This window comes from Arvicanthis niloticus, chromosome 21 (assembly GCF_011762505.2).
Source record: "Arvicanthis niloticus isolate mArvNil1 chromosome 21, mArvNil1.pat.X, whole genome shotgun sequence".
Taxonomy (NCBI): Eukaryota; Metazoa; Chordata; class Mammalia; order Rodentia; family Muridae; genus Arvicanthis; species Arvicanthis niloticus.
This window is the reverse complement of record NC_047678.1, coordinates 34,462,654-34,480,381: the sequence shown is the minus strand read 5'-3', so window position 1 is coordinate 34,480,381 and position 17,728 is coordinate 34,462,654. Positions and strand designations below refer to the sequence as shown.

General features: G+C 38.5%; 1 protein-coding gene across 33 annotated transcripts in view; it reads right to left on the bottom strand.

The window, feature by feature from the left end:
• Clasp2 (cytoplasmic linker associated protein 2) overlaps nucleotides 1-17,728 on the bottom strand; it is a 173,036-nt gene that overhangs the window by 93,936 nt on the left and 61,372 nt on the right. For 23 of the 33 annotated variants that reach the window (XM_034483915.2, XM_034483918.2, XM_076917273.1 and 20 more), the window contains one exon: nucleotides 11,144-11,290. In XM_034483915.2, the coding sequence (XP_034339806.1) occupies nucleotides 11,144-11,290 (147 nt within the window). Of the gene's footprint in view, nucleotides 1-11,143; nucleotides 11,291-11,660; nucleotides 11,875-17,728 lie in introns of those variants that run through there. The other 10 variants (XM_076917278.1, XM_034483939.2, XM_076917285.1 and 7 more) reach the window with 5 other exon arrangements.

Sequence of the window (17,728 nt, the reverse complement as noted above, 5' to 3'; positions counted from 1 at the left end):
TGGTCTACATAGTCAGGACAGGCTAGATTATAATAACACCTATTGAATAAATAAATAAATAACAAATAGTGAAAAGAGCAGGAAAAGTACAGCTTATTCACTAATGTCCCAGAATTTAACAATGCTAACCAAGTAGCCAGCTTTAAAAAACAATTATCAAATAGAAAAATTACAGTTGAGAACCATGCCTCTAATCTCAGCACTGAGGCAGGAGAAGCTCTGTGAGTTTGAGGTCATGGTGGCTATATAGCAAGCTCCAGACCAGCCAAGGCTACAGAATGAGACCTCCTCATAAAAAACCAAGAGGCAAAACAACAACACAAGATACAGTAGACCCTGACTCCATGAATATGCAGGTATCAAGTCAAAGCAAATATTCAAGTAAATGTTCTATATAAATCCAGATACTAAAAAAAGTAAATAATACTACAGAGCATGCTATCAACAACAACAAAAAAAGTTAATGAAGGAGAAAAACATTTCAAGCTGCAATTCACAAGTAAGCAAGGGACAGAAATATCTAAGCTCACCAGAGACAACTTAGAATCTGTTAAAGGTGTCCCCAGGACCATAATTAGCTGGTGCTTAAAAGGTGGAAGTACCCTCCCAAGAGTGGTGGGCAAAGGAAAAGAAGAAACAAAAAGGCTCCAGAGAGAAAAAATGATGATTCCAGATGCAGAAGTAGAGACCTGAAACATGTAGCTATGCATTTTCACAGACCAACAGAAGAAGGCCAGTTTAAACCTGAGCAAAGCTTCATTCCAAACACAAAATGCACATCATGCAGGAAAACCCAAAATAGCATCTACACAGACAGAATAAAAAAGAAAGTGAAGTAAGAAGCTTTTCTGATGATAAAAGTAACTTACTGAAAAACAAAGTCGAAAAATTAAGAGGAAAAGAACCATAAGCAGTAACAAAAATTCAACAGAATACACAGCCTTTGCAGGAAAGAACAGCAAAGCAGTGGGAAAACTCAGAACACATACACAAGACTTTAACAGGCAACTAACTAGTCAGACAAGACATTAAAAAAAAAAAAGACAAAAATCATATAAGAATTAAGTCACCAACTATCTGAGAGAGAAGAAATACACCCTTGCTTTGAATGCAAAAAACTACTTTGAAATTTTCTTAGGGCACTTGAAATTTGAATGTGGAATGAAGCATTTGAAGAGAGGTAGGTATGTATGTTAGAAATAAAATTATATAAAATAACGGGGCTATGGGAACAAATTAAATCACATCAGATAGAAGTCAGAAGACACTTGGGGCAATCCAAAAAGACAACTGTTTAAGACTTTAAAATATCAACATCACACCAATAAAACTGGTGATGGGATTACTTTAAAGATAACATCACAGAAGTTTCTTGTATTCGACAATCTTACTGTGGTCATAATTGAGCATGGCTTCTAACTCTAAAGAGATGCACATTAATAATAATTGGGGGTGAAATGCCATGCTTTACATTTTCGTATACTTTTTTCTACACAAAAGCATAGCTATGAAAATCTATCTAAAGACAAAACAGAGAATTTATACAAATATGGAGAATTACTGGTTATATATACAAGTGACAAGTGTTTACTATTTACCAGTTGCGCTACACATAAAAATTCTTTGTAATAAAAAGTATGGCAAATCAAGTTGGGTGAAGTCTGAGGCCAACCTGGTCTACAAACTGAGTTCCAATTCAGCCAAGGCTACACAGAGAAATCCTGTCTCAAAAAAAAAAAAAAAAAAACCAAAAAAAAAAAACTGCTGGGCAGTGGTAGGTAGCACACGCCTTTAACCCCAGCACTTGGGAGGCAGAGGCAGGCGGATTTCTGAGTTCGAGGCCAGCCTGGTCTACAGAGTGAGTTCCAGGACAGCCAGGGCTACAGAGAAACCCTGTCTCGAAAAACCAAAAAAACACAACAAAACAAAAAAACAAAAACACTATAGTAACTGGTATACTCCATTTCAATAGAGTAAAGAATATTTTACTTAACTGTACTGACTTAAGTGGCTATAAATAAATAAAATACAGAGAGTTAAGATGGGCACACTGCCCACTTTATACAAAATTCCCAGTATATTGTCAATGTAATAAAAACAAAAAATAAGACACAAAACCCCTACTGTTAAAGGATACTAAGTCTATTTTAATATTAGTAATCTTACTGAAGTCTTTTTTGGTTGTTTTGTTTTCTCCGTGTAGCCGTGGCTATCCAACTCACTTTGTTGACCAGGCTGGCATCGAACTCAAGAGATGAGCCTGTCTCTCTCTGCCTCTGGAATTAAAAGCAGGCATCACCACTACCCAGTTCTTTTTTTTTAATTGGATATTTATTTACATTTCAGATGTTATCCCCTTTCCCCAGACACTCCCTTACCCCATTTCCAGTCCTCCTGCTTCTATGAGGGTGTACCCCACCCACCCACTCCCACCTCCCCTCCCTTGAATTCCCCCACACTGGGGCATTCAGCCTTCACTGGACCAAGGACCTCCTCTCCCACCTGTAACCAACAAGGCCATCTTCCCTTACATATACAGGACTACCTAGTTCTTAATCAAGTCTTTATTGAATAAGACAAAGTTGGAGTCAAAAAGAAAAGAATGGGTATTTCAGATACCATAATTTTAAAAAAGTGTTAAAGCCTGCTACAAAAATGCCAGAAGACAAAAAAAAAAAAAAAAAAAAAAAAAATCAATCATTTTTAAAAATTCAATAAACTGATAAGACAAAACAGCATTTCTATACCTCATTGGAAGAAAAAAAATCCCAAGAGTGTGAGGTTAGTGTTGTCTGCACACTGATATGTCTGAGAATTTTAAAGAAGCACTAAGTCTTAGGAGACTACTAAGACCATTAAGTGTCTTCAGGAACTTGCTGCAAGAATGAGTTTGATCCTCAATACTCACATCATGGCAGGAGAGATGTTCTCCTGCCACAAATCCCACACCCACACACCCACACACCCACACACACACGCATATGTGAACACACTAAATAAACAAATAAAAAAAATTAAATAAATGTAAAAAGAAGCTCTGAAGGGCTTTAGCAAACATGTGAGAGCTGCTGGCCAAAAGTAAAGGCAGATAGAAAATGCAAATTAAAAAAAATCATTGCACACATAAAACTGGCAAAAACTAACAAAGATGTTATATATATATAAAAGTGGAGAAGGTAAAATAATATTATGTAAAGACACACAACTTTGGATTAAGTAATCTCACTTAGTGAAATTTTTTTTACAAAATAGAGACACAGAAATGTAATATTATGAGATTTGCATTCTCCCTAATGGAATGATATTGCGAACAACCTTAATGACATCAAAAAGAAAATAGCTTTTAAAATCATGGCCACCACCTAAAAGTGTTCCCCACAATTTCTTGTGCCAAATTCAGACTATGGTGTTTTAAGAGCTGGCCTTTGGGAGAAGGTGAAAGTGGGCTGCTTTGATGAGAATTCCCTTTATAATAGGGAAAGAGACCAGACACTGCTGGCATGTGGTGTTATCCACAGCAGAAGACTTTCAGCACATGCCAGTAACAAAATATTATATTGTCCAACATTCCTTTACAAGAGGAAGGAAGTCTCTACTCTATAAATTATCCAGTGTAAGGTACTGTAACAGTAGCAGAAAACAGACTAAGAAAAGATACTGAAGTAGAGGCAACAACTTCCATTCTTAATACTGAAAACTGCATTTGTTAATGAGGAAAGAATCTAATTTTAGGATGTACATAATAAAAAGAACTGACACTGCAGAATGACAGAGAACACACAGCAGTCATTTCAGACTGATGACACTACTGAGGCAAGATAGTATTCAAGATTTGAAAAGACTATTTAAAACTGTATGTAGTGTATGAGTGTGTGCAAGTGTGTGCAGGGGCCTTCCTCAGAGGCTGGAGGTATTGGATGTCCCAGAGTGGGAGTTACAGGTACTTGTGAACAGCCCCATATAAGTGCTGGGGACCAAACATCGTTTCTCTCCAGGAGCAGTGCATGCTCTTAACCACTGAGCATCTCTCTCCAGCCCCTCAAATTTAATTATATTGTTTACTGTAGCAATTACCATGATTTTTATATTTAAATGGAAATGTGTCCAAATTTTTTCACTTGCAAGCAATACACAAAAATATTTTTTAAAAAGTCTAAGTTGAAAGGAAAAAATTAATTCAGAATATGTAGATTATAAAACTAATATTCAAGAATATTTCAACTGGATTAGAATGTACACAAATATAAACATACTATTTAAGTCCTTCAACATGGGAGGACTCAAATGCTACCAGTAATCTCTGGGTCATGAGGTCATGAGCAGGCACTTTAGTGTCTTTCTAAGTTTAAAACCTAAGTTAAGAGGCTGAAAGTACACTTTGTTGGTGGACATACTGCCTAGCATGCACAGAGCCCTAGGTCCCATCATCTCCAGCAGAAAGGAACCCTGGATACAGTGGCATGCTCTTGTAGTCCTAGTTCTTCCATGTTCGGAGGCAAAGAGATCAGAATTTTTAAGGTAAGCCTCAGATACACAGCCAGTTCAAGGCCAACCTGGGATACACCAGACCCTGTCTCAAAAATACGACCCTGAATTAATCTCTTTTTATGGTGCTTTCAGGACAGAGCACGGAGTGGGGCACAGAGTAAGCTCCACAGGGAACTGTAGATGGGAATAATAACACGAAGAGAATGGGTCTTTAACTCACATATCCACATATCATCAAAACTGTTATCTTTTTCCTAGATATTCTGATTGCCTCAAAAAAAATAATTGCCTCAAAAAAAAATAAATCTTGTACAAAGAAATGTCCTTGACATTTTAACTTTTACATAGGAGGGGAAAACAAAACAAAACAAAACAAAAAACTTCTAACATCAAAAAAGTAACCAGAGCAAAACCTATTCATTCTTCCACATGGTGAAAAAACAAGCAACTTGCTACTTACAATAACCTTGCTGGTAAAGAGGAGACTCACGACATCAGGGGACTTTATGATACACAGGCATAGATGGGAAGTTCAAAAGGTTTTAAGTTGGAGTGATGACTGGCTGATCTCTATGTTCCAAACTTAATAAAGAAATTCTATTATTTGAGAAAAAAAAAGTAAGAAGCGTGTGTATGAACTTTTGTTTAGGAAATGACCTAGAAATTGTACAAAAGGAAGTCTGCCATTGGCGCATCGCTGCGTACTCATCCCACCCCGGTTAGTCTGTGCCACGACTGTCTGTCGTGGGGAAAGCAGTCAATGCTGACGTTTCAGCTATGAACATGAGGTCAGAACTTCCCTCAGACCTCATTAGTGCTAAGATCTTCTTAGTCAAAGATCTTTCCCCACCATCAAGGAAGGAATAAAGAAGGAAAATAAAACCAAAGCACATATACAAAAAGATTATTTGGGTTTTCTGTTGGATGTTTCTTTGACAACAGGATCTCGGACCAGTTTGGCCTAAAATATCCAATGTAACTTGAACTTCTAAAGCTTCCTGAGTGTCAGGGCTACAGGAGGACTGGGTTCGTGAAGTTTCTGTTCATGCATGTGAAGCAAGTGTCCCACCAGCTGAGCTACGTCACAAGGAAATGGGGGTCTATTAGTAAACGTCTGCATTATCATCAACAACATACGCTTTGAAATTAAATAGGTGTGATTCCTGCCTTGCTATTATTTAAAAGAAAAAGCAATCTCTTGCTTGTATGTTGGGGAGAGGACATGATTAGCATCATCTGTAGCAAGTGGGTATTTAGAAATTACTAAAAGAGGGCAGGAGAGATGGCTCAGAGCAACTGGTACAGGAATGGAGATACTGCAAGTCAGGAAATAAACCTTAAGAAGCCAATCTCAAAGCCAAGCATGGTACTACACGCAGGATGATCAGGCTTTTCAGGTCAGCCTTGGCTACGTACCAAATTGATGGCTAGCCTGGGTTCCTGGCAACCATTAAAAAGAAACAATCCCATACTAGAAGATACCAAAGACAGATACATTTCAACAAGAAAATACTTAAAGATCTTTACATGTACAAAGTAAAAGTCACAGGTTTGCTTACCGTATTGAAGTTCTACTTGCTAAGCTACAGTAAGACACAGTTTGTTCAATAAAAGAACTTCTGGGAGAATCGCCATGTCTGACCTAAAGCTGTACTACATTGCAATAGTGATAAATACTGTGTGGTATTGGTACAGAGACAGGCAGAAATATCAATGGAATAGAATTGAAGATGCAGAAATGAACCCACACACCTATGGTCACTTGATCTTTGACAAAGGAGCTAAAACCATGAAAAGGGACAGCATTTTCAACAGATGGTGCTGGTTCAACTAGAGGACAACATGTAGAAGAATTCAAATAGATCCATTTTTACCTCCTTGTACAAAGCTCAAGACCAAGTGGATAAAGGACTTTCACTTAAAACTAGATATACTGAAGCTAACAGAAGAGAAGGTGGGGAAGAGCCCCAAATACTTGGGCACAGGGGGAAAGTTGCTGAACAGAACACCAATGGCTTATGTGCTAAGATCAAAAATTGGCAAATGGGACCGCATAAAACCACAAAGCTTCTGTAAGGCAAAGGACACTGTCAATAGGACAAAACAGCAACCAACAGATTGGGAAAAGATCATTACCAATCCTACATCTAATAGAGGGCTAATATCCAATATATACAAAGAACTCAAGAAATTAGACTCCAGACAACCAAATAACCCCATTAAAAATGGGGTACAGAGCTAAACAAAGAATTCTCAACTGAGGAAACTCGAATGGCTGAGAAACACTTAAAGAAATGTTCAGCATCCTTAGTCATCAGGGAAATGCAAATCAAAACAACCTTGAGGTTCCACCTCACATCAGTCAGAATGGTTAAGATAAAAAACTCAGGTGATTGCAGATGCCAGAAGTTGGAAAGAACCCAGATGTCCTTCAACAGAAAAATGGATACAGAAAATGTGGTACATTTACACAATGGATTACTACTCAGCTATTAAAAACAATGAATTCATGAAATTCTTAGGCAAATGGATGGAACTAGAAAATATCATCCTGAGTGAGGTAACCAAATCACAAAAGAACACACATGGTATGCACTCACCAATAAGTGGATATTAGCCCAAAAGCTCACAACACCCAAGATACAACTCACAGACCACATGAAGCTCATGAAGAAGGAAGACCAAAGTGTGGATGCTTCGGTCCCTCTAAGAAGGAGTAACAAAATACCCATGGGAGCAAATATGGAGACAAAGTATGGGACAGAAACTGAAGGAGAGGCCATCCGAAGACTGATCCACCTGGGTATCTATCCCATGTGCAGTCACCAAAGGCAGACGCTGATGTGGATGCCAGAAAGTGCATGCTGACAGGAGCCTGATACAGCTGTCTCCTTAGAGGTCTGCCAGAGCCTGACATATACAGAGGCGGATGCTTGCAGCTAACCATTGAACTGATCATGGGGTTCCCAATGGAGGAGTGAGAGAGAAGACTGAAAGAGCTGAAAGGGTTTTTGGTCCCATGAGGAGAGCAACAATACCAACCAACCAGAACTCCCAGGGTCTAAACCACCAGCCTGGGAGCACATAGGGAGGGACTCATGGCTCCAGCTGTATATGTAGGGGAGGATGGCATTGTCGGGCATAGGTGGGAGAGGAAGTCCTTGGTCCCATGAAGGCTGGGTGCCCCAGTGTGCTGGAATTCGAGGGTGGGGAGGTGGGAGTGGGTGGGTGGGGGTACATCCTCATAGAAGCAGGAGGAGTGGGGATGGAATGGGGGTTTCTGGGTGGGAGGGGAAATGGGGAATGGGAATAACATCTGAAATGTAAGTAAAACATCCAATAAAAAATTAATAAAAAAGACACAGTTGGTTACTATTGGTCATTCGTTGATGAACTTTGGTGCACAGGGCCAACAAAACCCCTATTTACCCACAGAAATGAGTGTGTGGCAGCAACAGCAAGATGATTGTTACACTTTGCTGGCTTATTAAATGTTCATCTCTATGTAAGTTACTTTATTTCTGCAGACTTGAAGCTGTTTATCAACTGAACTAAGATAATAAAGTACTTAAGCTCTTAAATGAAAGGAATAATGAGCAGTAACATTTCAGGGGAGGTAAAGGAGGAGAGGGGAAGGAGAGGATCAGGAGAGCGAGAACACACACAGTCTTCAAGAATACTCTATCCGCAGCGAGGTTTAGGATCCTTTTGGGGAACTCTGCCAAATTTTTTAAAAAGCCAAAATTTCCTTATCTTCTCATTCAGTGAACTTTAGAAACTAATTTTAGTGAGTCAACCAAATGGAGCACAACTGTGATGCCAGTGCTCAGGGTGCTGAGGAGAGAGGTGGAAAGGCCAAGGCCAGCCAGCTTGGGCTACATAAGAAGCCTGAGGCAATGAAGAGACTGGTGGTAATTAGATTTATTTGTATTTCTTGTCTTTGCAACAAGTCCTTTACTTCTACTGCCCTCAAAAAACAGAGGCATTGTGGAACACTTCAGTAACAGGCACCTGCATGGCATTATGAGGCCACTAAAAAATAAGAACTAAATAACAACATCAATTAAAAAAAAAAAAAACTTAGTCATAGGAGGACAATGAAGATATGTTAAAAGGTATACATGAAAGAATGACAACATTGTTTAGAGCTGCAGAAAAAACTAAAGGCAATCCAAATATCTAGACATAAATTTTTAATTGATCTAATAATTTAATTTAAATAATTTTTCACTAATTTAAGACCATGATAAAACAGGATAAAATAATTAATAGGGAGGAAAAGGGTATACAAAATTACATAATACAAGTTGTGCCAATTTTGTCTTCTCAAAAAAATACAGGTATGTGTAGAAATAAGAAGTTCTCTGCACTAGAACCGTGCATGTGACTTCTGTTCTTGACTGAATCTACTACAGCCTCTTTCTGTCCTCAGGCACTGGAGCTGGCAAAATCTGGATTGGATTACTATGCAGAGTTCTGTGAGGGCCAAGGTTCCTTCCTTCCAATACAAAGATGATGCAGTGACTCTAAGAAAACTCCCTACAGCTGATTTAAAAATCAACCTGTCTGCCAACACCAGAACATCTATAGGTAAGTTTTCAAAGAAAGACTGATAGCCAAGAATGCATTAATTTCAGAACATCAATATTCTCTGTCCAGGCACATCTTTCTTCAGAACAGGCAGCCGCCTGGCATGGCGGTTCATGCTTGTGACTCACACACATGAAATTATGATTTAGAGGTCAGCCTGGGCCACGAAGGGAGACAACTAAACAGACAATCAAGTGGTTATCAATAACAAGAGAAACAAGAATGAATCTGTGATTGCTGGAGAGTAAGAAGAAGAAAAGGGGAAAGAAGAAAAGGGCGAGTCCCTGTCTAGGAGGATGACACAAGGCCTACCTCACACAGTCCTACCTGCAAGAACTGCAGACTGCCAACCATAGGCTAAGGAGATTAGTCAGTCCTTCAAGAAAAACCTTCTCATATCAGAGAACCATGTGGTCTGTGAGAAATAAATTACTCCAGAATTAACTCATAAAACCGGAACTAATTATAAACCACTAGTCGAGATCCATAAGAATGTTAAATATTATGCTAAATATACACAGATAGTGTAATTCATATATTTTTATTATACAGTTTATTTTTAGCAAAGGTTTTGTGAAATTATCACAAGTTAGAATTCTGTAATTAAAGATCAGGAAAAACCTGCCCTATAATGAATGAACACTGCTATTTGTTAGAGAAGAAACCAAAGAATACCACATGTATCTTCCTGAACTCAGATTGTGTAACAGAACATCATGTGCTACAGTACTTGTATTCTAGATTGCAAAACAAAATAAAAATAGTTAGCATTCTTTGTAATTATATGATACACAGAGTTAAAGAAAGGTAGAATGAGCTACCTCGGTGCTGCTTATCTTTAGTACCAGCACTCAAGAAGCAGAGACAGGCCATCTCTTGTGAGTTTAAGGCCAGTCCGGTCTACACAGCCAGTCATCTATTTTGAGAGAGAGGGAGAGAGGGGGGGGGGGAGAGAGAGGGGGGAGAGAGAGGGGGGGGGAGAGAGAGAGGGGGAGAGAGAGAGGGGGAGAGAGAGAGGGGGAGAGAGAGAGAGAGAGAGAGAGAGAGAGAGAGAGAGAGAGAGAGAGAGAGAGAGAGAGAGAAAGAGAGATCCCTATATTTTTAGTCATATGATTAAGGAAACATGTTTGGTTGTGCTGAAATAGAACACAGCTTCTATCGGAACCAACACAGTAGACATGTAGTTTTTATTTTCCTTTCCTTTTTGTCATTAATCAAAGTACCATAGGCATAAAGATAAAAATGCAAAAATTGTCAAGACCTTGATTTTCACATCAATTACTATAAACAAAACATTTCCAAGATATTGTGTGGATGTGCAAGTGCACACACACGTGTCAGTATTTTAAGATGAGTGACCTCTAGCATTCAAATAGGTATTTGTCCTTACAGACTTATTCTGTCAGACAAATCCTGGAGAAACTCACACTAGTTAGATACTCATGGATCCTACTGAATATATGAAAAAATACCATTAAAAAAATTAAAGCCAAGCTAGAAACAGTTCTAAAAAGCCCAAGGATTGCTGCATGACTGTGTAAAAACCTGGTTCCCTCACTTTCTTATTTATTATTATCAAACCAAGAAACCATTTTTGAGGCAGTTTTACTTCATCATCATCCAATTCCTGTTGTGACAAATTATTCAGTATCTTCAACCATTTTAAATGTTGGAGTATTTAATTTATTACACCTAGACAACTGTGAAAATACACTCTACATTTCTGTACTTCAAAGCTGTGACAGCTACAGTACCCCAAAAATGACCCAGTCCTGAAATACCACTCCCTTTCAAAGACACACTCCAAAAGACTACTTCTTTGAATCTTTCCTTTAAAACTGGCATCTGAAACATAAGTATGCAAAAGAAAGCAAAAATTCATACATATTCTTATTGAAAGTAACAATTTATAACAGTCATTTCTAGAAGGCAGCACACTTTCTACATTGCAACACTATCTCCAGCCCTGCATTTCTGCTGCAGTCATGAATAACATACTGCTCTGAAGCACTGAGTATCACAAGGCGTGGAGCATGCACACTGACTTGAAATGCATTTGCATTACCTCCAACCTTAGGGCCACCTGCTGAAGCAGGCTTTCTTGCACTGTTGACAGGATTTCCAGGTGTTTTAGGTGCAGGAACCTTGAAGGCTGAAGCAGCTGATGATGGCCTATTTCCATCCACTGATTCCTCATCATCAAAGCTTTTATCTGCAAAAGCAGAAGAAAAGAAATACTTAAGGGAGCTAAGCTTTTTCCATTAAGACTCACAATAAATAAAGCTATGGATAAAAATCATGATTTAGGTAAGATACATAATAAAAAATAAAGATTCTTTGAATAAATATAGACTGGTTAACACCATATAAAATAACCTCTGTGATTTCAAATAAAAATACCATATTGTCACATTTCCTATTCATACATACAGAGTCAAACATTAAAGCAAGCATATTAACTTCAGAGGAGTCAAAGCATCTCTCTTTTTTGCTGCTCATATAAGCATTTTCTGCCAGCCCCTCCCATAGTCAATCTTCTAGCACGCCCTGCCTTATTCCTATACCCAGATTCTGCAACTTACAATCACAGATCCGTTTGCAAATCAGCCGCCTCATTCCTCCGAATTTCCCTCACCCTAGAATAGCTCCTAATAGTTCACATGGCCAAATACAGTAAATTTGATACTAATCAAAGATTGTATCAAAAATAGATAGAAACAACCACAGAACCACCACTGAGGTTTGTGCCGGCATTTTTCTTTCTCTTCCCTGCCCTAGGTGCTGCAACAGCCAATCAGCTGCAAGGTGACATCATCTTATGGCAGCTACTGCCTGATGAAAGGTAAAAATTCTCCATGCACCTAAAAATCCTCTCTCTATGCACTTACAATGTATGCTCTATGAAAAATGTAAAAGCGTTTCATATTAAAGGTTTATAGATCTCGATTTGTTTTTCCTTCCTACATATGAAAATCCATATAAATAGGACATTAGGTTTTAGGCAATAATTACTGTGCAGGGTGCTACTGCATCGAGACAGCATAGGAACAGCAGGGCTCACTGCTGTACATAATTAACTCTGTATGTAACCTCACAATGTGCTGCCTATGGCAGCAACAGAAATGAAACCAAAAAGTCTCTTCTCTTAAGTGACTCCCAGGCTCCATCTGGAATATGCGCGGTCACACTGCCATTCTCTCTTCACATACGAGCCCACCAGCCTCCAGTCAACTCCTCCCTCCCCCACTCACAAGATAGATGCTATGCACTCTGCTGGCAAGCGGTTTTCTCTAGGACCCTGCACAAAACAACCTCGACAAACAAGATGGGTGAGGCAGAGCAGCAGCTTTACCACAGATTTCAGATCAATATGTAAGAATTCTCTTCCTGTCCCTTCTGCTCTCACTACACAAATGCCCACTCATCCTGAATACATGAAGGCTCACCACCAGTATAACAATTAGATAAGGACAAAGACAAGACCCCAACAAATTTTAAGACTGTTATTGAGAGAGAGAGAAAGAAAAAGAAGATCTGAAATCACATTCTATTTCAGCAAATGTTTTGTTAAAATCACTTCTACCCTCCACCCACACCCTCAAATTCTTCTAGCTTAAATACAACATCCTTTTCCCATACCACAGTTAGGAAGGCAGTGTGGAGAAATTAATGAGCTTAAGACTGGTGCTTTATATGTATCACTCTGCTAAGAATACCAAAACAATTCAAAATAAACTTTTTGGTTCACTATCACACACACACACACACACACACACACACACACACACACACACGACAGAACAGACACAGAAATCTACAGAAAGCCAGGCACTGAAAGAGGAGGCAGAAGTTCCCATGGAAACCATGTGCTCTTCCTATACACACAAGAACTGAAAAGTCTAAGTGTCCTTACCATTTAAAAAAATTAACTCTTAACATTCTCAAGCTACTAGGATTTAAAAAAAAAAAAAAAAAAAAAAAAAAAAAAAAAAAAAAACTGTAACAAAGCTAAGCATACAAATCCCAAGAAACAAATAATAAATTTTCACAAAACGAATGTATTAGTCTGACCAGCACCCAGCTGTAAAGACTGCCTTTGCCTTGGCTCTTATAAGCACTCTAAAAACTCCTAACTAAACCAATCGGTTCTGAATCCCCACACAACAATAAAGAATTACAGTAGCTACTGTGGCATCTAGTTTCTCTTCACTGGCTAGAAAGATAATATCGGAAGGTTCATTCTGTTCCTTATGCTTTTCTGCTATGAACGTATCACGGCTTACTGGTGCCCATTCATCCCACTGCTCACAGACATTTTGTTTGCTGAGTTTGTAGTTATAAAGCTGTGCTCTCAAGAGTAAGTTAAAGGGCTTTACAGATTTCAACATTCTCGGCAAGCAGTACACAAACCACAGGTCAAGCATCCATCTCTAAAAAACTTAAATTAGGAACGGTTAGAAAAGTCAGTGCTTTTTCATAACATAATGCTAAGTTTCAGATATGAGACCATTTTGTATTCTGAACTGGGGGATTAGGAATGTTCAGCCAAATATAAATAGACTCATACAAATACTCTAAACACAGAAAAAAGACAAAAATCTTAAAACACTCCTGGCCCCAAGCATTTCAGATAAGGGATGTTTGACACATAATTTATTTGAGACCACAGGAATATAGTAATATAGTAATATAATATCTATATATAGTAATATTACTATATATAGTAATATAGTAATATAATATCTATGGTAGTATTCCTCAGAAGATGGCATTCAGATAAAAGCTCAGCATCACCTGACATCTGTTAGAGATGCACTTGAAATTATTATTACACGTGTTTATTTTATGTATTTGTACCCATGTGCTGTGGCATTCATATGGAGGTCATATTGGTCCAAGGGACTGAACTCAGGACATCAGGCTTGGTAGCACCTTCACCTGCTGATCGATCTTGACAGTCCCCTAAATTCAAACTGTTGGGTATGAACCCACTGTACTGCACCAGAAATTGTGAGGATACAGCCTGATACCCCACCTACTAATATCATCTGCTAACAATCACATAAGAGACACTCTTCTATAGAGAGGTTGGTCAATTTCTCTTTTTAATAAAAAGGGCCACATGACAAATACAGGCTTTAAAACCTAAACTCAAATGTTCTTTTGTGCAATTGCTCAATTATGACATGATAACAACAAAGCAACACACACTGTAAAGAAGTTGGTGTGGTTTTGTTTGAGTTTCACATATAAAAACAAGAGGATAGCCAAGACTTGCCCATAAGCAACAATTTGTCAATTCCTGGTTTGGTCTAGGGTAAAAGCTAAAAGAAGAGTGTGTGTGTGTATGTGTGTGTGTGTGTGTGTGTGTGTATGAGATATATATATTAGCTATAGAACCATTAGATTAAATAAAGTATGGAAGAAAATTTAGAAATTTAAAAATATATAATAGGAAATAATTTGTAATTTATATTTTTGTGCTAAATATATGACTTCAACTTCCTATATACTGAAGTACCAAGATCATTTTTGCATTTTAAAATAATCTAACATTCATTATTCTTTGAAGCAGTAAACTTCAATGTGGAACTTTTTTTTCATTCCATTGCTCATTAACATAAGATCAATTAGGCACAAATAGTCACTGAAATACATCTGTCTCACTGACCCAAATAGAAAAAGCAAATTTTTAAAAATAATTTCTTTTAGGGTGAGGGTATAACTCTACTTTTTTCTTGTGTTTAAACTATATCAATAAAGAGACTAGAAATATGGCTTAGCAGTTAAGAGTACAGACTGATCTTTCAGAGGCCCAGGGTTCAGTTCCCAGCATTCCCACGAAGACTTACAGCTAGCTGTCTGCAACTCCAGTTCCAGGCAGATCTGAGCCCTCTTCTGACATCGTCAGGCACTAAGCACATGTGATGCCCAGACACACATGCAGGCAAAACATCCATACACATAGAGTAAAAATCACCTTAAAGTGCTGGACAGAGGGCCTTTAAGTGCTTACTGCTTTTGCACAGGACCCAAGTTCAGTTCCCAGTCTATCCCCCTCATCCCCGCCTTGTCCTGGGAAATAATCCAGAGGCAAACAACTGCACTCACTGGATAAGATTACTGGTTTTGAAAAATCTTAATAGCAAACAATGTTGACGACAAGAAAACATAGACTAGAACAAGCACGTCAAACCCATGTGACACACAGGCAGAACTCAGCACACCAAACCAGAACTCATAGGTTAAAGGGAACCACAAGTCAACGCTTATTCTCCTATTGTCTATTTTTTTTTTCCCCAAACTTCTTTTCAAAAGAGAACCAAACACCAGGGACAAGGCTCCATGAGTCAAGTGCATGTTATACAAGTGTAGGACCTGAACTCTAATCCCTAGTACCCACAGAAAACTGGGCGAAGTAGCAGATACATCTATCAGCCCAGTGCTCCTATGAGAGCTGGCCTGGCCTATGCAGCAGGCAAAGATGAAGAGATCCTGTTCCAGACAATGTGGAAGGAAAGGACTGAAGCTCAAGGTTGTTTTCTGCTCCCACTCCCACATGGGATCATTAGCATGTGCTCACACACCCCTACGCCATCACCAGTATCACCATCATTACACATAAGCAAATGATAACTAAATGAATAAAAGTGGGGGAGGGGTAATTAAGGGGGGAGAGGGAAAAGGACAGAAAGAGGAAAGTGACTCAAATCAAATGCTTCTGTGGGTTGTAAGAGCAAATGCAAAGTTCCTAGAAGCAGGCCAAAGATATTAGAGGACAAGAACTAACATCTGAGCAGGATGAAGTAGCTATTTATCTGTATGATGGAAAAGGGGACAAGATGGAGAATAGGAGAAATCAACAGAGATGGAAGAAAGGTGACAGAGAAGAGAAGGAAATAGACATCACAGCAAGAACAAATATAAACAAATAATAGAAACAGGTGTACTTAAAATGCTGCATTTCTATAGGAGACAGAAATACATGTTTGCCTTTTCAGTTCAGAAAAAAACTGAAAAGAACTGTGAGGAGAAAACTACTTTAAAAGATATCTGTCAATTAAGTAGAACTTCTACAGATAAAAATATAGCAGCTAAAACTTAAATTCAGGAAACAAGACTAACAGGGGACTTGACGGAGCTCAAGGGATAATTAGTAAGATAAGTCAGAAGACACTGTCTAGTACATAAGAAGTCGGTCTTCCAGTGCTTACAGAATAGGAAAGAACGTGTGACCACAAAAAGCAAACTGGAACCCATGACTCTGCCAACCAGTGTTTCACAGAGAGGCTGATGCAGAAAGCTGACATTAAACAGAACTAGAGTATGGGACACACGTTGAGCAGCTGTCCACATGACAAAGATTAAAAAGGTAGAGAGATGGAAATGGGACACATCAACAAAGATGGAGGAGGAAGAGGGGACAGAAACAGACAGGTGGGAAGACAGAGGGAGAGGCAAGGGGCAAGGACTGACAAGCGAGGGACTGAAGAACTCTGCAGTCTGGAATCTGGTTCCATAAGTTTTCAAAGTTTTGAATTAATTTTTAAATGTCAATTCTCTAGTTAGGAGAATTGACATTTATTATATTTAAACAATTTATTATATTTAGATGCATTCATAAGTAAGAAACACTAGTTTGTGTTTTATTACTTAAATGGAGAGGGGAAGAAGGATGAGCAGACTAGAAATAGCAATAAAGTTTTATTCCTCAAAAAAATCTGTTACAAACTGTAGCAGAGCATGAACATTTCTCACATCTAGAAGGTGGGTATATAAAAATCTGTACTATATGCACGACTCTGCTATACTGAATAATAAAATAATTTTAAAAGTTTAAAAAAAAAAAAAAACTCGGGGCTGGTGAGATGGCTCAGTGGTTAAGAGCACTGACTGCTCTTCCAGAGGTCATGAGTTCAAATCCCAGCAACCACATGGTGGCTCACAACCATCCATAATGAGATCTGATGCCCTCATATGGGTGACTGAAGACAGCTACAGTGTACTTACATAAAATAAATAAATTAATTAAAAAAAATAAATTCCTAGAAGGTATCATAAAAAAAATTAATCTGACACACGCACATTAGTTGAACCAAAGGGCAAGAAAAGTGAATAGTTCAGTTTAATAAGTAATAGGCTGTGTGGCCTGAACAAGACTTAGCAAAACAATAAACTGAACTGTTATTCTGATTTGGTCCAGGCAGAAAGAGAAAGAGATGCAAACAGAAAAGGGAGAAGACAAGGAAGAGATAGACTACAGGAGGAATAGAGGAAACTAGACAAAGGAAAAGTATAGGAAAGGGAGGAAGGAAAACAGCGGAGGAGAAAAACCAGAGCACTGACAGAAGGAGCCCAAGCTGCCTTTGCCACCTTCAAAGGCATGTGCGGAGGCAGGGGAGCATTGTTCTGCTGGGCTGTAAGCCCACTCCTAGGCCCAGAGCTAAGAAAGCTCTGAAAAGCTGGCTTTGTTTGGGCTTTTCATTTTCATTAATAAAATTCATTTATTTTAGGTCTTTTGAGAAAACTTAAATTTCCTGTCTAGCATGAGCAGATTCAGCCAGTCTTTCAGATGGATTCCTTTAAGTCCATGTTACTTAGGGTTATATGCGTCTAACAAATATGTTTAGGCTTTTAAACTGTTTGGCAT